The sequence below is a fragment of the Alligator mississippiensis genome, chromosome 6 (genome assembly GCF_030867095.1).
Source record: "Alligator mississippiensis isolate rAllMis1 chromosome 6, rAllMis1, whole genome shotgun sequence".
In the NCBI taxonomy this organism is placed as follows: domain Eukaryota; kingdom Metazoa; phylum Chordata; order Crocodylia; family Alligatoridae; genus Alligator; species Alligator mississippiensis.
In genome coordinates this window covers 4,700,195-4,719,790 of record NC_081829.1, presented here as the reverse complement: position 1 = coordinate 4,719,790, position 19,596 = coordinate 4,700,195, and the positions used below count along the sequence as shown (strand labels likewise).

Here is a 19,596-nt window from a genome sequence, read left to right as displayed (position 1 = left end):
GCGATAAAGAGCAATAGAGGTAAATGAGGGGACTGCCCAAGGAACAGAGATGCCGGGAGCAAGGCCGCTCTGCCCACGGGTGATGGGGCTCCGGTGCCTTCGTGGAAAGCACTCCACAAACCGTGCCCGTCAGGACGCCAAGGGGCATCACCACAATGGGAGTGAGGACCTCCAGCCCCAAGTGTGGCCGCTCTGGCTGGCGGGGTGGGGTGGCCTTTAGTTTGGGGGGCCAGGCCAAAAGAAGGGACTGTGTAAAAGCAGCACCTCACCCCTCAGCCTTTGCTGGTGGCAGCAAACGGGCCCTTTGTGCCACCACCCTGCAGGCTCGCGGAGGGTGAGCTGGGCTCTACCCATTAAGAGGAGGGTGCAGCTATTCCCAAGGACAGAGTCATCGCTCCCAAGGATGAGATGCAAAACAGAAAGAGCCAGCTTGGCCCCAGACCCCAGGGGGTTTGCAGAGAGACGAAGGTTGAACTCACCAGCTGAAGGAGGTGGCTGAGGAGTCACCGAGACAGCCCAGACTCCAGCACACTTCTCCGGCAGTCACCGCTCCCACTAGGACTGAACTCCATCAGGCCTCGAGGGACGCAGCGACCTTTTCAAGGGAGGAACGAAGGTCAGGATCCAGGAGAGCAAATGCAGCGGAAGAGGAGGCAGAGATGGGGACGGGCTGCTGGGGGGCCATACACCTAACGCTACCGAGCACCCGTCTGACGCCTGCATTGGGAGGTTGTCCTCTTGCTGGCCTGGTGCAGAGATGCTGACAACCAAAAACTCCCATTCACCGCAACCGGAGCTGCAAGCGCTCTGCATGCATCGCTACAAGGCCGCGGGCTGAGTGCAGAGAGTCAGGACTTGTGCTGAAACTATTTCTTTTAGGACTAGAAACTGCTCGGCCACCCAAATGACTATTTTGGCAGGACATTTCATTCAGGCGAAAGCTTTGCAGCGTCTTAGAGGAAAACTAGAAACGGAGCACACTGCGTTTTTGCTTAAAAACATAATCCCGGTCATACAAATCATTCTGCGTTCAGTAAAAAGCTTGGGTTTCAAGCCCAAGTATTTTTTACCGACTACCGAATCATTTCAAAATTGACTGAGTTGGCAAAGCTTTCAAAGCTCACCACATTTGCTGTGTTTCAGTTTCATTAAAGAGAGAAACACCAAGCAAAACGTTTTCCAGGCAATCTGGAAGGGATAAATTTCCCGACAAAACATAAATGTCTGCTTACCGACTCTAATGAATGCAGAGTGCCCCCAGCTTTATTGCAATGGCTCATTTTTCTCTGCTTGCATTGCTGCTGCATGCGCATGGACCCAGATCCCTGTGTGTCAGGTGCTGTACAAACCCAGAGCTGTTTTTCCTTGGCGTTTAAAGATAATTTAATGACACACAGAAGAGCGTGTCCAGAAAATCTAGTTCCCAGCTTCTGATGAATCCCAACCCTATCCTTCTCCATCAGGAAAGATGCTGTAGTTACTATCCTCCAGGCTGCGTTCCCCCTCAGCCCCTCCATTATATTACGGATGAAGTTTGAAACTAAGCTCAAGTGCAACAGGGGAGAGACAGCGAAAAACAGAGAAGAGGGCTATGGTTCCCAGCTGCAGTTCAGCATGCTGTGCCCCATGCTTCCCTACAGAGTGAATATACCATGGATTTTTTCCAAAAGGAAATGATTTCAAATCATTATTATTTGCAGCTCCCAAAGGCTGAGGCCAGGGCTGGGCTGCAATGTCGGGGCACCGCACGTACACGTAGTATGGGAGAACTCTGGCCCTGAGGAGTTTGCAATTGAGGTAGAGAAAATGTAGGAGAAAAGAAGTACTCTTGGCTTTGTGGCTTGGGCAGGGAATTAAGGCATGGGCAGGGAAAGGGATCTTGTGTCCGGGACTGGAACGAACCTGCCTGAGCTCTAAGCCGGTGCCTTAGCTACGCACCCCAGCTTCCCCGCTAGCAGCCGGCCTGGCTTCTCTGCCTGTGCCCCGGGGAAGGCACACTCCTCCCCAGCACGCCCAGGAGAGGGAGCCGGGTCACGCTCCACACGGACCTTGTCACGGCCTTCAAGCTCCTTTAGGTTTGCTCTTATGGAGACGGGCAGTTTCTTAAACCGAAGGACTCGAGCTCAGCACGCTCGCTCGCTCGCATGCCGGCGGCTTGTGGGGAGCTCCAGAGAGAACTAGTGGTTCACTGCAGCCCAGCCTGCCCGCCTGCTGTGCAAAGCACCTCTCGGCCTCCAGTCGGACAGAACGTAGCTGGAGAGCAGGGGCATTTCCGCCTCGTTACACAGCGGTTTGCTCTGTGCGATAGGACGGTGCCAAGAGTAGCGCTTTAGTTCTTCTATTTGGGTCACTTAGCATTTTCTCCTCTGCAGCGCCCCAGGGTGCCAAGGCGTCTCTGAGATTTTGTTCTCTCCCATCCTATGAACCGGGAACGCAGAGCCTCACACCGGGGTGGGAAACTCCCTCTAAGCAGAAGATCAGGGAGGGAGTCTTGCATCTAAGGGGCAAGCACGCCGCGACAGCGCACCGGCATCGTTGAATGCAATAATGCCAAACAAGAGGAAAGGGGGAAGTAAAGGGGAATTGGCAGGCTTTCCCCCATGGTGCCGAGCAATACAGTCAAAGCTTTGTTTCAGGCCCGATGTTCATCCCACGCTGCTGAGCCTCAAAGGATCCCACCCTGCCAGGGGGGTCCAGGAGGGGATCATTTGATAGCAGTCCCAGGAGGACAAGTCAGCGTCCATCCACAGCCCCGGAGCAGCTAGACGTTTCTGCCAAAATGCTCAGTAGGGCTGACATTTAACTTATCATGATCTAGCTTTGAAGTCCACCGCCCATGGAGATGGCTGCCTTCTGGCCCTCTCTGGGTTTCTGATTCCCAGGGCAGACTCGAGCCTGTCATGCCGATAAGGAGAGATTCTGGCTTGTGTTTTTGCAATCATCGTCTGCCCCCCCAGAGGACGGCAACACCCACTGGACCCAGAGCGAGCCAGTGCTTTTCTACCACACTTGGTCACAAGAGGTTTCTGTTGGCAGCTGGGCTGAACCTGCTGGTTTCTGTGCTCCCATCAAACCCAGGGCACTCGGCAATGCTGAGAAGCCGTGAACCCACAGGAACCAAAACCAAGGAGAGGGTTGTATCCACTTTTCCCAGCACAACGTCGGCCTGCCATGCACAATTAGTTCAAGACGCTTGACTCTTCCTGGAAGGGCACGGTACCTGGAAGTGCCAGCGAGCAGGCCAGGCCAGCCGCTAACCGCTGGGGCATGAGCAGCAACATCTGTTTGCCTAGGTAGGCGCTCTTGGCTCCTGTGCCGACCACCCGTGAACGGCACCTTGGAGAAACCAGCTGGGCAAGCAGATCGGAGGCACCAAGTCTAAATGCAAGGGCATGGGGGCCTTCCTCCCCGGTGCTCCAGTCTACAGCGCCTTCTTGTCCCATCTCTCAGGGAGCGACAGATTGAGGCAGCAGCACCGCAACCTGCAAAAGCGCAGTCCTCCGGGCTGTTGTAGGAGAGCCGGTGGTTACGGCGTTGGCAGAGTGATTCAGTCCTTCTGCAGATGGCGTTTCAGTCCTAGCAAGGGATCCATCAATGAAGCTGCTACCTCAGGTTACCTTCGCCCTGGGCTGCAGGTAGCCAGTGCCGTTTAATGAGCTGGTAGGAAACCACCACAGGGAAATGAGCCCGTCCAGTCCCCTGAAGGCTGCTGCAAGGACGGCAAAGTCGAGCCTGGAGAGAGACACGTCACGGCGGGCTCAGACATCCCTGCCCGTCGTCTCAACGTGCTGGGAGCGCTCAGGGATTTGTCCCTCCTCGCTCTCGACAGACAGGAGAACTGCAGGCGCTTCGGGCACTTGGGGAAGGGCTGGGGGACAATGTCTTCAGGAAGGATTTCAGCTGTTGCCGTTGCGATTGGGAGACCTCAGCGCCAAAATAAGGCAGCTCGACTACAGCTTGCGCTCTGCCGTTCAGGTCTCTCGTGCTTGCCCGCTGTTTTGCAAGGAGGGCCAGGCTGACTTGCCTTGCGTAACAGGAAGGCACAGGCTATGGGCAGTGGTGCTCACCCTTTTGGGCCCGTGGGCTGCATTGGGCCCTGCGTGCTGGGACCAGGCGTCCTGCATGCCCAAATCAGGCCCCACTGGCCAGGATCAGGCCCTGAGCCACTCTGTGTGCCCAGGCTAGTATATAGGGCCACACTATCCAGCCTGTGGGGCTTCCCAGGGGTCTGGAAATCGGGCAGCAGGGAGCAGCAACTGGGGATTGAGCACCCTTGGGCGATGGGGTTGTCAGATATAATGCTCAGGGCCTACCGCTGTACAATACCACTGGCTGGCCCCGGAGCAGGTGACCTCTTAGCTTGTGCCCCATTACCTTCCTCCAGGACGAGAAGGTTATGGGCAACCCAGTAGTTTAGACTGGACATTAGGAAGATTAGACTGGACATTAGGAAGAACTTCTTCACAGTTCGAGTGGCCAAGGTCTGGAACGGGCTCCCAAGGGAGGTGATGCTCTCCCCTACCCTGGGGGTCTTCAAGAGGAGGTTAGACGAGTATCTAGCTGGGGTCATCTAGACCCAGCACTCTTTCCTGCCTATGCAGGGGGTCGGACTTGATGATCTATTGAGGTCCCTTCCGACCCTAACATCTATGAATCTATGAGTAGGGCTCTATGGTGCTCCCACGGCAAAGCCGGGGTCTGGTCACTGGGATAGATCCCCTCCACCACCATCAGCAGGGTGGATGGGAACTGCTTAGCTCAGGCGGATGGTCTAAACTTGGAAGCCTCCCGTGATGCCCCGTGTGTCCTTCTCTCTGCAGGTTTCTGCCAGCTGATGAAGTGATTTATGAGCATTAGACAGCCCCTGTTCCTGCCATAGAGGTCACCGAAGCATCAGAAACCAAGGTAAAGACAACAGACGCCCAACTCACGACCACACAGACGGCTTCTGCGCTAGACAGGGCATTTCCGCCGGGGAGCTCGCAGGTAGACTAGGTCCAGCAGGAGACGCAGGGTACGGGCGCTGGGTGGAGTGCCCTCAAGCCCAACGCTGGCAGCAAGCGATGCCTAGATATGTGGACAACGTGTTTCCATTGCACCAAACGCTGCCGGAGGGGAAGCAGACAGAAACCCTGCTCCCAGCTGCCTGAGTCGCTTCAGGAAGAGCTCCCTTCTGCACCGCAGGCCCAGAAATTAGGAAGTTCCCTAGAAGTGCTGGCTCTAGGCCTGGATTTGCTCAGCTGAAATACCATAGTGAGTAGCACCGCAGGGCCCCAGGGCCCTGTCCGTAGATGGCCCAGTGTCTGTCTGCGTAGGACAGAGCATCGAGATGCCCCCCCGAGTATAAAGCGAACCCAGGGCCTTGGTGCCCTGAGCTTGGGGTCCCTGTTGCAGGCAATGCCTGGGGAAGGGGGAAATTAAGACAGCAAATGGACAGAGAGAGGGTGAGACACCAGGCTGTGACCTCACGGGGGTCTCTCTGCAGTGGGAGGGGGGTTAGGGTCTTCCACTAAGGAAGCACCGGGAATCCAGCCTGCTGCTATCGTAATAGGCACTGCATCACGCAGCCCCATTCGGGCACTGGCCTGGCTCCATTTCCAGTGCCGTCCAGACCCTCCCGTGCATGGTGACTAGCTCCCAGCCTGGGTGTAATCTGTGGCTAGTTCATTCCCATTTGTTCTCACACCAGCGGTGCTCATGAGCAGCACGTGCTCTCTCCTCCCCGTGGTCTTTGTAGACAGTAAGGCTGTCCCCACTCAGTCCCTGGCTTCTAGGGCGAACAAGGCCACGCTCCTGTAGCTTGCTCTCTTTTGAGCCTGGCTCCCAGGCCCCTGAACCTCCTCCTAGCCCTCTTCTGTGCTAGCTCTAGCTTGAATGTATTGTTCCTGACTGCGGGTGACCAGACCTATGTGCAGGCCAGTGCTATTGCATGAGGCCTCACCAGTGCCTCATGCAATAGCACTGATACCTCGCCTGATAGACCCACAGCCTCCCAGCTGCAGGGCTCCCCTCTCGCTGGAGACAGGATTATTCTCCACCTCTACATTGCTAAGCGAAGCCACGCTAGGGTCCCTCTGGGTCTGTCAGTGCCGCACCCTCTGAACTGGGCAGGTCCCAAAGGTGGCTCGGGCAAGGAGCAGCCCTACCAAGGGGAAAAGAGACCCTTGCCTGGGAGTCAGGAGAGCTCCTGGCTCTGCCACCGACTTGCTCGGTAACCCTGGGCAAGTTACTAAACCTCTCACTTCCCCCACCCCTGATGGTGGAGGATAACACCCATAAAGAGCAGTGCATTGAGCACCTGGAGTCAGCGTGGGCCCCGAGGAGCTGAATCCCAGCTTGGCCCCGGGTCTTTTGTGGAACCGTCCCACGCGGGTTCCCAGAAGCTGCCTGAGGAAGTGCAGAGTCTCTGTGCTTACAGGGGCAGGGGTTTTCCAGGCCCAGCCAGACCGCTAGTGGGGCTCTAGGGGGGAGCTCTCCCCTCCTGGAAGGTTTTCAAGCCACCAACAGAACAAGCCCCGAGCAAATGGGAGAGAGCAGAGGCGAGAGCTTGCACGGGAGGCTGGTGGGCTCCAGACGCTGCTCTGGATAAGAAGAAAGGCTCAGGGGGGTGGCGAGGCAGCCGGCGGCCCGCACAGGAAGCACGAGGCGCAGTATAAGCTCGCCGCTTCCCTTCCAGCCTCCAAAATAGAAAAACAGAAGTGTGTGTCAGGGCGGGGGGAAGCAGTCGCGTTTCCGCGTACACACACACATACCCGGAGCGCGAGGGGAACGCACGCAGCCCGTGGGGACGCACCGTGCCACGGCCCGTGACATGCCCGGCTTCGCCTGCCTCTTACCTGCTAGCACGCCCCAAAGCCCCTAGCTGGGAAGGGAGGGAAGCAGAGCAGACGCAGAGGTGTGTGGAGAGGGACGACCCACCCGCCGGGCACTCACAGGTAAGTCCGCCAGCGGGTGGGCCAGGCAGGGGGTATGAGGCAGGTGCGAGGAGCCTGCAAGGGCAGGGGTGGGCGCGGGGTCGTGCTGGTCCTCTCCTGCTTGCGCTGCTGCATTCTGTTGTGTTTCTCTCGCTCAGGTCTGCTGGCCATGGGCAACCTGATAAAGGTATTGGGCAAAGATTTAGAAAACTGTCCTCATTTTTTCCTGGATTTTGAAAGTAAGTCCTGTGCTCAGGGCGGGGGGATTTCTGTGGCTGCTGGCGGGAGGAGCCGCTGCTCTCGAAAGACAAGGATAAATTCACATACTGCAAGGTTGGGGGCGGGGGGGGTGACACCCAGGCCTCATCAGCCTTTGTCACATCCCTGGGCTGGGACAGGGGCCACCTCCTGGGCCAGAGGAGACGGTCTCCTCACTGGGCCTGGGCAGGGATGGCAGCTCCGAATGTCGGGCCAAGCAGTGCAGGGAAGGATGCCAAGAGGCCCTCTTACCCAGTTGCCCCTACCACCCATCCCATCCCATCTCCACCCCAGCAGGGACGCAGCGGGGAGCGGAAAGCTCTCCCACGGAAGGGATGCCAGAGGTCTCAGACTCGCCCGGCAGCCCCGAGGGTGGCTGTGCCCCTTGTCCGCAAGGCCTGGAGGGGAATCCTGAATGCTGGCATTTGCAGTCTCTGCAGAAGCCTGAAGGGATCCAGGACCCCCCTCCCAGAGCCCTGGGAAGCACAAGTGGAGGCATATTAGCTCTCTAGTGCACGAGAGCTCCCAGAGCTGGCCAGGCCAGGTGCTGGCAGGCGTCTGGTCTGGGGGCAGGGTTCCCTGCTGTCGGGGTGTGATGGATGAGCAGAGATGATGGGGATGATTCGGCAAGGCAAGAAAAGGCAATGCTTTCCCACAAGACAGCAGGGCCCCCCCGCCACTCATGGGACCAGGGGTCATCGCCAGGGCCGTGCAGCAGGCCCTGACCGCCCCTTCGTTCCCCCACACCTGTAACCCCGTCACCATTCCTCCCTCCTCCCCGAAGGCTCTGGACACATGCTGCAGGGAATACCCCACTGCTGCCAGGAGCCAAGCGGCCCTTGTCACCGGCTCTTGGAGCTGGAGGGGTCATGGGGAGCAGTACAACAGAGGCTGCTCTGTGCTAGGGAAGCAGGGCCTGGGTCAGCACAGCCCTGGGTTAGCATGGCACCTGCTCCCAAGTGCAGGTGCACAGAAAGGGATGGGAGGGGAAGAGAATTAGGAGCAGGGAGGTGAGCTGGGCCAGCAGGGAGGAAGAGGGGAGAAGGAGTAGGACCCCCGGTCCTGGCAGGTGCAAGGTGGGGAAGGTGATGTGGGAAGAGCAGGGGGAGTCTGGGATCACTTCCAAAAGAACATGCCAAAAATCCAGCTAGGCTGAGGGAAGCGGGGTCAAGAGCCTGGCCAGAGCTGCCAAGCAGTCTGCAAAGGCACCCAAGCTGCACGTGGGCAATGCAGGAGCAGTCCAGCTACTAGGGAAGGGGAACAAGCTCCCGGGGAGCTCCAGGCTCTCGTGGCTGGGCTGCTCCCGGTACCAGAGCCAGCCCCGTCCGAGCATGCTGGAGTCTCTCGGCTCTAGGCTGCAGAGCAGAGCGAGCTGCCTCTCCCCACCCGCCCTGGGAAGCACTTTCAGCATCACAGAGGAGCGTCAAACCCAAGGGGTGTAAAAATAGCCCGAGAGCAGCACGGTTCACACCCAGTGGCCTGCAAGCAGGGGAGGAGATGCAAGGGCCTGGCTCACCACACAGCCTCTCACCCAGTGGCCCAGGAGATCCCAAAATAGGCCCCCAAAGAGCTCTAAAGTGCTCGCGGTGCCGTCTGCACAGAGGAGCTGACAGTCCTACAAAGGTCACCCTTTTGAGCTGCTACTCCTGGTTGCCTCTGTAGCCGGTCCCCTATAACAACATAACACGCGCCACACTGGATCAGATCAGCGATCCATCCTGCCCAGCATCCTGTCTCCGACATGGGCAAAGTGGGAGAGCGTCGTACCAGATATCTCTAGAGAAAGTTATCCCCCATTCCCTTCCATGTATGGGGTTAGAAATGCAAGAGGAAACATCTCCAACTGTTCTGTTCAATGGCCATTAAGAGATCCATCATCCCTGAATTTATCCAGTTCCCTTTTTGACCTGGCTGTGCGGGCTGCCTCCACCACCTCCTGTGGCAACAAACTCCACGAGTTAATGATGCATCATGAAAAAAAAATCCTCTCTCTTCTTAGTTTCCAGCCTGTCACCTACTCATTTCAGGGAGTGCCCCCTCCTTCTAGTAGGCCAGCTGGGCCTTGCAACCTGCTGCTGCTGTCTTGAGGGCTGGGGTTTGCTCCAGGACACGGGTATGGTCCCATCCACGCTGCAATTCACACCCCCACGGTCGCGGGTTGTGGCGCAGATGGACAGTCCAGGCTCCCATCACCCTGTTCCATACGTGCCTCCCCGAGCTGGTTTGGAGATGCAACTGGATAACCCCAGCCAACAGCACTGGGACTGCAGGGCGCCCTGGGACTGGCCACACAATTTGCCCTCAATTCCTGGAGAACAGCGGCTCTCTCCCTCGCTTTGCTTGTACCTGTTGGTCACCCGTCCCATCAGCCAGCGCTCACCTCCATCCAGGGCAGGAAGAGACCATAGGGGAGTCCTCACACGAGCCACATTTGGGCCCAGCCGCCAGAGAGATCTGGGGAAGAGGCTCGAAGAAGCCTCCAGTGCCGGTCACTGAGATGCGCAGCTATGTAACTTTGCCTGGCCCGGTGCCGTGGGCACCCCCGGGTTGCTTGGAGCCGGCAAAGCGGCATGTCTCACGTGCGGTCACAAGGATTCAGGAAGGGCCGGGGTCACAACCAGCCACCGATCTTGGTGCTTCCACGACCAGGGGGTTCTTCCTGCCGCCGGACGGTGCTCTCGGTCTAGTGCTGCCACTGCCTCCTCCATGCCCGCCACCTCACTACCCATCACGCTTTTCCCTCTTGTCTCTTCTCTTGCAGGTGTCACATGGGGAACCTTCTTAAAGTGTTGACTTATAACGAGCTTGACCAAGGCCCTAATTTTTTCCTTGACTTTGAAAGTGAGATGGGATTTTTATTTTCCTTTCTTTTCCTTTTATTCTGTTGATTTAGGTCTTTTTTTTGTGTGTGTGTGTGTGTGTTGGTTTTTTTCACATTCATGTCATTTTGAGTTGCTGGATCAGTAAATCTCCCATAGCATTTGTCTTCCCCCACCTTCCCCCATCCCAGAAACACTTGTGGTTGCTGCCCGAGTTGGCATCTTCCCTTCCCTCACATCAGGTCCTTGTAATGGCCTCAAAAGGCTGCTTTCCCACGGGGCAGTCAGAGCAATGGCCTGGGGTTTTCAGAGCTGAGGGTAAGACGCAGTTCTCCCTAGAGCGGTCTCAACCCATATCAGGCATCCTTGGTCTCTACTGATCATTGTTCTGCTCAAATCGCGCAGACAAGCACACCGCGGTCCGACCAGAAGCCGGTGTCCTGAACATCCTTCTGCCTCCAGAAGCCCCCCAGGCCCTGGCACTGGCCCAGAGAGACCACGGCAGGCTCCTCCTGGCACAGCTCTGCCAGCCAGGAGTGGGGAGGGGGTGCTGCTGCCTCGTGTAGATGCAATCACGCTGGCACATGAGGAACAAGTTACCCTAGTAAAAGCCCCGCTTTGCTGGTAGACTTGCACTCACGCTGCGATGCTTGCTGACACTTCTGCATGCACAACGCACTTAGCGTGGGCGTGACTGGGGTTAGCTCGGCTCCGGGGCCACTTAGATGCCTGGGGAAATACCCGCCCACATAGCTGACAGAGCCATCCTGATGACCGGATGCACGCTTTGCTGGGGCTGTCTGACCCCAGCAGGCTTTCCTGCCTTGAGTGGGGGGCCCGGACCCAATGACCTCCAGCCCCTGACTTCTAGGAATCCCTGAATCCTGGCAGGAGCTGTAATGTGGACGGGGCAGAGACTCCAGAGCCCTTGTGCCACTGGGGTGCTTTGTTGGGACTTCTTTGCTCGGGGAGCTGTAAAAGCAAATCCCCGCTTGTGTAGACAAGCTGAGACCTGGTCTGCAGTCCTGCCCAGGGAAGAAAGGCTGCAGCGAGGATCAAGGATCCTGGCCGGCTAGAGCAGGGCCCCGTCAGGCAGAGCTCGGCCTGATCCCCAAGGAGAGATGTGCTTCCCGTCTCACCTTCCCCCTGGTGTTATGTGCTGCACCTCCCTTGAGCCCAGTAGGACCTGCTCTGCACTTTCCATGGGATCCAAGCTGAGCCCCTGGGAAGGGGGTCCTGGACCCCTCCCTCGGCTGGGGAGCAAGCCAGGGGAAGGAGGGAGCGGGCTGAGACAGGTGGGCTGCTCCAAACGATGAAAGCTTCCTCTCCCAGTGGGGGGGCTCTCAGTAGGACCCCTTTCTTCAGTCCCATTCCTCCACGGTTTGTCCCTCAAGTTTTATTTTCTGTTTGGAGCCCCCGGGGCGTGAGCAGGGACCACCGAGAGAGCCCAGCCAGGACTCGAGAAACTTCACACCTGACGGGCAGTGCCTCCCACTAGCTCTGGCACCAGGCCCCACGGCTGGGCCATGCCATGTGCCAAGGCGCAGCCTCGCTGGGGGGGATGCGTTCTTCCCCTTAGCACACCTCTTGCCCATGGACAGAGGGAGGGGGATTTCTCCATCTCCCCCCTGCTCCCCAGACACACCAGCCCATTCCCCTGGCTCTGAGGCTGCTGCGGGACCCACCCGCGCTGGAAGCCTGCTCTGAAACGCTGCTTTTTTCGGGGGGTGGGTTCTCCATGCAGATGCTCAACCCACAGAGGCGGAGACGGCTGTGTGGAACCAGGTCAATGCGGTGCTGGAGGAGGCACAGACCATCCTGGCCGAGCTGCAGTCCTACACCGGCGCGGGACTGGAGATCAGAGAGGTAGGACTCGACCGCCTGTGCCTGCTCCGGCTGGCGAGGAAAGCCAGGAAGCAGGGCAGGCTCTGATGGGGAGTTTCTTCTTCTCACGTCTCCGCAGGCCATCCAAAATCCCAATGATCTTCAGCTCCAAGAGAAAGCCTGGAACGCCGTGTGCCCCTTGGTGGCAAAGCTGAAGCGCTTCTATGAGTTCTCTCTTCGTCTCGGTGAGCTCGGGCTCGGCTGACGTGAGCTCAGCCCTGAAGGTGTCCGCAGAGAACCGTCCCCTTTGGCCCCAAGCCCCGCGTCCCCCTTCCCTGGGAATCAAACCTGCTGCCAGCTGGGCACGAGGCGCTCTCTCCTGAGGAGGGGCTGGTGGGTTTGGGCTGGGCGAGCTGGTGACCACGCAGCCTACAATGTGTCACCACTTCCCTCTCCTCCCTTGTCCCAGAAAACGCTCTGCGGAGCTTGCTGGAAGCTCTGACCAGCCCGCCCTACGCCCCGACTCAGCACCTGGAGAGAGAGCAAGCCCTAGCAAAGCAGTTTGCAGAAATCCTACACTTCACCCTCAGCTTCGATGAGCTCAAGGTACCACGAGGCTTTTCACATCGGCCACCTGGGTGGGAGAAGGCGATGTGTGCTGCAGGCGTTTATAGTCTCATGCAGGGGGTCGGGGTGCCCAGGTTAACTCCATCCCATCAGAGCAGCTCATTTGGGGGAGCTGGCATTTCCTGGCCCGGTCTTCCTATGGATGCTAATGTCATTTGGTGAATTAGCCATGCTTTCCCTGACACAGAAGAAGGGTGAATCAAACAAAGCATCCCTTTTGCAACCTGGAGATAGATGGGGTCTTCATGAAGTCATCTAGGCCATTCCTGCCCAAGGTAGTGGGGGATTTTCCTTCACTCCACTCTTTGCTTTGTTCCATCCATCTTCTACACAACTCTTGGAAAGCTGCATCCAAAGCCATTTTAATAGGGTCAGATCTATTAGCGTTCAGTCCTAACAGATCTGTTACCAAAAGTCATTGGTTGTCCCTGAGATCTCCTCTTGTCTTCATCCACTTCAGATGACCAACCCTGCCATCCAGAATGATTTCAGCTACTACAGAAGAACCATCAGTCGAAATCGCATTAACAATTTACAGGTAAGGGGCTGCTGGTCCTTGCACTAGCTGGCCTATGTTGGCACGGCAGGGTAGGAACGAAGTCAAGCACCAATCAAGGATGGAGAATGAAACCTCTTGACCCTGCTGTCCTTTGGGGCAAAAAGCCACAAACCGCATCATGTGCTAGAATAATGCAATGAAAAAGCCTTGCAGGTTGGCAGTGGCCACTAGATGATCTCCCAAGGTGCTTGGCAGAAATAAGGATCTTGAGACCCGAGCACTGGGGTCTAGGGCAGCAGGAGCAGAGATGGGTTTCTTGCAGAGCAAGGCACAGAATGAACGGAGCTCACTCCCTTTGTCTGGTGATGTCCCCTGGGGCTGAACAAACCCGAAGGAGACTTGGGCTGAAGTTTGTCCAACCCAGATAAGGACAGCACGGCAATAGGACTTCTGCATGGCAGTGACCTCATTGCAGGATGCCATTGCAGTGAGAGCCCATCCTTGGAGAGGGCTGGCCAAACGTGGGAGCAGTCAGCCAAGGCAAGTCCCACATTTTGGAAACATACTCAGGACATGGGCAGAATCCAAGGGGCGAAATACTTCCATGTTATCACTCATGCTTCAGAGACGGGGGTCTCAGAGCTTGGGCTTATCTGTGCCAGTGGCAGGCTATAAAGACATAAACACGGCAATACCAAGACTAGGGCTGCTCGACATGCTCCTGTAGGGTCGACTGGGCAGAGCTCAGGGGTTTCCATCCCATGGTCTGCCAGTCGTTCTCATTTCATGTCCTGCAGCTAGACGCGGAGAGCGAAGTGAACAATGAAATGGCCAACAGGATGTCTCTCTTCTACGCAGAAGCCACACCCATGCTTAAAACTCTAAGCAACGCCACAACCAAGTTTGTCTCTGAGGTGAGTGAGCTCCAAAGAAGGTGGGAAAAGTCAAAAGCAAGGAGAAATGGGGTAAAAGAGAGATCAAGGGACAATATCCCAAGTTCTGCTGGTGGGACTCCACTGAAGTCAACAGAAGTGCAGTGAGTTTGGCCCACCAAGACTCACCCCGGGACAGAGTAGGGTGTGAGCTTTGGAAGACTCCCCTATGAAGCCAGCACACTGATGGCATCCTTTTCCATGTACATCCTGTGTCCTAAGGGACAGGCTGTAAGTGTCAAGCTCAGGCAACACCAGAACAGGCAGGAGCAGCTACAGATAGGAGGGCACCTGGGTACCTGCCGGGGGGATGGGGATGCAGCAGAGTTGTTCCGTTCCCACATCTCTGCAGTGCATCCAGAAGCAAGGATTATCTCTCTCTCTCCTCCTCCCCCTTCAGAACAAGACTCTCCCGATTGAGGACACCACTGACTGTCTAAGCACCATGGCCTGTGTCTGCAGGGTGATGCTGGAGACCCCGTGAGTCCTGCTTTCTGCCACACATGCCTAGGAGTGGATCACCCAGGGGAAGTCGGGAGGGGGCTGTTGGGAATGAACCCACCTGGCCCTTGGGTGCTGCAGTCTTCTCACACCGTCACCAGACTCTCCCTGCCCGTAGCAGGACTAGGATGAAGCCATGGAGCATTCACACCCGAGTACTGTAGTAACCCCTGCAGATGGGCCAGGACCGGGAAGAGGAGAGCAGGGCTTTGCATGTCTCTAACATGGGGCACGGTCCTCTTCCTAGCAGCCTCTGTATTAACCTAGTGACTTCCTCACCACTGCAGTGGCCGGGCATCAGCGGGGCCTGGCTTTGTGATCTTTGCCCGTGCTGTGCTCTAGGGGTGGTTTCTCACAGGTGCTTTGGGGCTGTTGTGTCAGGGGCTGGGACGGACGACTTTTAGGGCTCTTTGGCTGGACCCACTGGCCTGGGAGGCTCAATCTGGTCCTCTGTTCCTATGTCCATCAAGACAAGCAGCTCAGCAGGAAGGAGACAGATCCCCAGCCCAACTCCCTGGGTCATTCTGAACCAGCAGCCCCTGCCGTCACCCCAAGGGAAGGGATGTTGCCAAGCCTAAGTGTCCCCGCCGCCTGCGACCCATGGGGGTTGCTCCCTTCCCTCGCCAGAAGCAGGGAGGATGCTGCCGGTTTGACCTTGCACAAACACCCCTCACTGTGATGACCCCCCTCTGTTGGCTTCAGGGAATACAGGAGCCGGTTCACCAATACCGAGACCCTGCTCTTCTGCATGAGAGTGATGGTTGGAGTCATCATCCTCTACGATCACGTCCACCCTGTGGGGGCATTCGCAAAGACCTCCAAAATTGACGTGAGTCTCAGGGGATGGGACGCTGGGCGGGCATGGAAAGGAACAGGAGAGGTTGAAGCTGCCTAATGGGAAGCTTCAAATGGGCAGCCCCCGGGACACGGCTTTGGTGCCGAGAGTTGTCCTGCTAGCCGCCCCCCGGATCTGAGCCCACGCAGAGACAAGACACTTGATCTCCAGAGAGATCCATCCAGGCTGGGATAATCCTAGCCCAGGTGGGTGAACAGATCCCACTCCCCCAGGCACCAAGACCGTGATCAAGGTGAGCTGTGCAAGGAGTCACATCCTGGAGAGTCCAATGCATGGCTCCCCTGGTAATTACACTGGCTTCCCTGGTAATGGTTCTGCCTCGATACCATCAAGCCTACCATAGGTAGCATCCTATGTACAGAAAAGCCCCCGAGGCAGCCCTCAGGGAGAGGCCACCCCCTCGCTGCCTCCAAGCCCACTGGAAGTGTCTAAAAATCTGCTCGGTCAGTCCAGAACCAAGTGCTCCCACCCCGAGACATTGCCCATAGGCAGGGCTGGAGATGCGTAGCTGTGTGGAAGAGGATGAATGGGTGGGATGGGGCAGGAGCTGGTGCTAGGGGGAGGCCTCTACACTAGACATCTCCCACCCTTGGGTGCCGCTCCCCTGGTGCCTTAGCTGGTCTCAGAGCAGTTGGATGTGACGGGTCACATCCAAGGGGTCTTGTCTGTGCTAGCACTCCCACTGGAGGGGCCGCAGTGCCATCTTGGGAACATTTTGGCCCGGTTTAAATACAGCCAGAGAGGGACAGAGAAGACAAGAGCTCAGAGCCAGGAGAAGGGAAGGGAGAAAGGTTGAAAGCCAAGCAGGGAGGGAGAGCGACCGTGCCTTCCCTTAGAGGGGGGTCCTTCCCTGCCCCCTCCCCGCTCTCTCTCTTTGAGCCCAGCCTAGCCTGACGCTCTCTCCCAATGTGCTAGATGAAAGGATGCATCAAAGTCTTGAAAGAGCAGCCGTCCAACAGCACAGAGGGGCTCCTCAATGCACTGAGGTAAGTCCAGCGCTGCAGGGAAATTCAGCGATTGCATGATACACTCTGCGTTGGGAACATGGTGCGGTTGAGGGAGGGGGTGACCTGGGGCTTTGGGTCACGCAAGCCTTTCCACGAAAATATTCTTACCTGTTCTGCTTCCCTGCCTGGAGATTCCTCCTCCCCCTCACAGCTGGCTCAGGTAGTGAGCAAGGAGCAGGGGCCAGCTGATGGCTCTTCAGGGTCTCTGTGCAGCTCATTGCTTGGTCTCAGGCCTCTTCCCAAGGGAAATGCATTCGAATATTGCCACTGGCCGGAGCTGTGAGAAGGTGGAAGTCCCACGCTGGGTCCAAGGACGTCAGCTCCTGCACTCACACGTGGGCTGAGAGGTCCACAGCCAGCTGGGGAGTTTCTCAGGGAGCTAGGCACCTTGTCAGCTTGAAAAAAACCACATGCATGCAACACCTGTGCATGCACCTTGGTAGATCAATGCAACTATTCCCCCTGAACAGGCGGACGAGTGGAAATATTCTGCCTGTCTCATCTCAGTGCAAGGGAGAGAGGGGGATGAGACCTCCTTTCGCTGAACCCCCTGCCCTGAAGAGAGCTTGGAGGCCTCAGAGGTTAGGCTGAGATGCATTCCCTGGGCTGGGACCTGCCTGATCTGCTCCAGCCGCTTTCAGGACTAAGGCATGGTGCTGGACACCTCAGACCTGAGGCCTGACATCAACTTGGCAGCGAGATGGAGTCAGATGAGAGCATTCAAGCATGGTACAAGGGCCTTCCCCACATCACAGCCCACCTGTCCCCTACAGGCAGCTCAGCCATCGGGGCCTGTCCAGGCCTTGTGAGCTGAGCACAAAGTGGGAACTTGCCAGTTTGGCGCAGACAGGTCAGCAGACAGCCACCCCCGGCACCCCTTCCAGCACCCGCTGGCCAAGCCCAACAGATGTAAGAGGCCATGTAGCTATAGGCCAGCTTTGTGGCTAAGACACTGGGCTGGGAATTCAGGCTCCCCACTCTGCCACCGACTCCCTGTGAGGTCCTGGGCAAGTCACTTAGCCTCCCCATGCTTGAGTGGTCTGGTGGATCTAGGGTTTAGGTACGTTTGGCAACTGGCTCTGGAAGTATCTGCAGGTCAGGTGTGTGGCTGGACTCTATCACACAACAGCTTTCTGGAAGTTAGCAGCCCCTTTGTTACGTGCAAGTCCCTAGTTAGACTAAATTCCACCTTGCAAGATAAAGGTCTTCTCTGCAAGGAGTCTCCATGCTGATATCAGGAAAATGTCTTCACTGTTAGAACAGGGAGGCTGTGGAAGAGGCACCTAGGCAAGGTGGTGACTCTCCATCACTGGAGGTGTTCAAGAAGAGGTTGGCTGGGGATGACCTAGGCATAGCTGTGCCCTTGTTCTACTCGGGGTATTTCCCGTGCTTCTGGGCTGTGCTGGTTGCCCCCCACCCCCTGTTCTGTTACATGCATCAAGGTGCTTTTACACCTTCCTCAGTGGCACTGGCTGAAGGCTGGGGATCTTGACTGGGCCGTGCCGATGCTCCTGTTGCACCTAAACCCGGAGGTTCCTGGCTAGAGGGTCTTGCCCCTCTGCTCAGGATCGGACCGGTTGCCATATCTGAGGTCAGGAAGGAATTTGACTCCCTGCTCAGATTGGTAGGACTTGCCTCCCCCTGTAGCAGGGGGTTGGCCTCAACCCAGGATCTCTTGAGAGTCCATTGCCAACATTTCATAGACGCAGGACTCTGCCGTGGCTGTCCTGCTTGACCTGTGGCAGGTTCAGGTGTGATGTCTTGAGTTGTGTCAGGGCTGACTGCTGTTTTGCAAAGGGGTTAGACGATGGATTTGTGTAGGATGGTTTGAGCAGGGATGACCCTGCTTTAGACAGGGGGTTGGACTAGACGTGGCCTCCGGAGCAACCTTCCAGCCCTGCTTCTCCTCGACTGCGATTCTGTGCCCCGGTGAATTCCCAGCCTGTTGCTTACCTGGGTTTCCTGCTTGTGCCTCGACCTCCCTGCGTGCATCAGGAGACTTCAAAGTGCAGGAGCTTCCTGCTGAAAGGGAATCAAAGTTCGGTCAGCGGAAATGATCCGAGGGGAAATGGCCCTGGTTTGAAATGGAGTGCAGGATGGATGCCCAGAGCAGCCTTAGTTAGTGTGGACCAGCCCCTTCAGCCATCACATGCGCTTCCTGCGATACAAAAGCCTCCCCTTGACACTCTTTCAAGATGCTTTTGCCCCTCTCTGTACCATGGGGCCAGTAAAAGGGTGTCACAGGGAGGCAAGCGGCCCTGTCTTCAGAGCCACTGAGCGCCTGCTGCCGCTGCAAAGGTGCGGGCCCAGCAGCTCCGAAAACGAGGCCTTAAGGAACTCACCCAAGGCTACTCAGTGAGTCAGTAGCAGAGCCCCGGACACACGCCAGGGGCCGTGCTCTGACCGTCCTATTGTCTGGCAGCTTCTCCACCACATCCACCGATGTGGGGGGAGGCTTAACAGCTCGAGGAGGCCAAGGCAGCCCCTGCTGTGCCCCGAAGCCCCTCGCTGCCCCTCTGCTCCTTTTCCAGGTACACAACCCGGCACCTCAATGACGACACCACCTCCAAGCAAATCCGGGCCCTGCTGCAGTGAGCGCCCGCTGGGCCGGGGTTGGGGGGGTGGGGGCAGGAGCTGTTCAGCACAGGCCCAGAGCGCTGCTACCTTCCAAGCATCAGCAGAACACATTAATGTCGCCATGTTGCTAGAAATACCCATGATCATCCTCCTCATTTTGTAAAGAAAGGGGAAAAAAGAAGGCGGGGGAGGACCCCCCACAACCCAAACAATAGAAGCAAAAAAAATAATAAAGCCCCAAGCCCCTGCCAGCCGCGTCTGGCTGCAGCGGCGGGGCAATCTGCATTGCCACGGTCCTTGCTGCTAGGTTCTGTTTCTTCCCCCCACACCAGAGCCGACACGATACGGCCAGCTCTCAACCCGCTGGGACCGGGCTGGGGCGCCAGGACGGGGTGGCAGGGGTCAGGCTGGCTTCTCCCCGCCCGCCCTGGATCAACAGCCCAAGAGCATCAGCCATGACCACCTCTAGAGATCTGGGCAAAGGAAGTGGGTATCCCAGGAATAGGGGGGGTCTAGCCCCCCAGGCATGCCACGGGGAAGGCAGGGGAACAGGCAGGCAGCCCCGACCCAGGAGGGTACACACTGCGTCTGAATCGCTCGTCAGGAAGATGAGGGTGATGACGATGAGGCCACGCGTCCCCCTTGCCGGCTCCCCCGGGCCAATGCCGGTGGAAACGGCTCCGTCGCCCCTTTTAGATTTTTAATAGACAATGATTACACCCCCCACCCACCTGTTCTTTTGTACATTTTTGTGTGAAATAAAATAACATTTAATCTGTTTA

The 19,596-nt window shown here is 57.2% G+C and overlaps 1 protein-coding gene and 1 long non-coding RNA gene across 6 annotated transcripts in view; one reads left to right on the top strand and one right to left on the bottom strand.

Moving 5' to 3' along the window:
- The window catches only part of LOC109286026 (CYFIP-related Rac1 interactor A), a 34,586-nt gene extending 14,990 nt beyond the window's left edge, over window positions 1-19,596 (top strand). Inside the window, exons 2-12 of one of the 5 annotated variants that reach the window (XM_019498887.2) lie at window positions 4,821-4,905; window positions 7,073-7,153; window positions 11,736-11,857; window positions 11,955-12,060; window positions 12,285-12,421; window positions 12,903-12,980; window positions 13,739-13,855; window positions 14,274-14,353; window positions 15,077-15,203; window positions 16,146-16,216; window positions 18,769-19,596. In XM_019498887.2, the coding sequence (XP_019354432.1) occupies window positions 7,084-7,153; window positions 11,736-11,857; window positions 11,955-12,060; window positions 12,285-12,421; window positions 12,903-12,980; window positions 13,739-13,855; window positions 14,274-14,353; window positions 15,077-15,203; window positions 16,146-16,216; window positions 18,769-18,832 (972 nt within the window). In that variant the 5' untranslated portion in view covers window positions 4,821-4,905; window positions 7,073-7,083 and the 3' untranslated portion in view covers window positions 18,833-19,596. Of the gene's footprint in view, window positions 1-4,820; window positions 4,906-6,850; window positions 6,936-7,069; window positions 7,154-9,933; window positions 10,014-11,735; window positions 11,858-11,954; window positions 12,061-12,284; window positions 12,422-12,902; window positions 12,981-13,738; window positions 13,856-14,273; window positions 14,354-15,076; window positions 15,204-16,145; window positions 16,217-18,768 lie in introns of those variants that run through there. The other 4 variants (XM_019498884.2, XM_019498888.2, XM_019498885.2 and 1 more) reach the window with 4 other exon arrangements.
- On the bottom strand, window positions 6,931-18,790 carry LOC109286028 (uncharacterized). Its single transcript, XR_002093953.2, has 3 exons — window positions 18,191-18,790; window positions 16,346-16,632; window positions 6,931-7,092 (listed from the first exon to the last, which is right to left on the bottom strand). It is a non-coding gene; the product is annotated as an uncharacterized LOC109286028 (long non-coding RNA).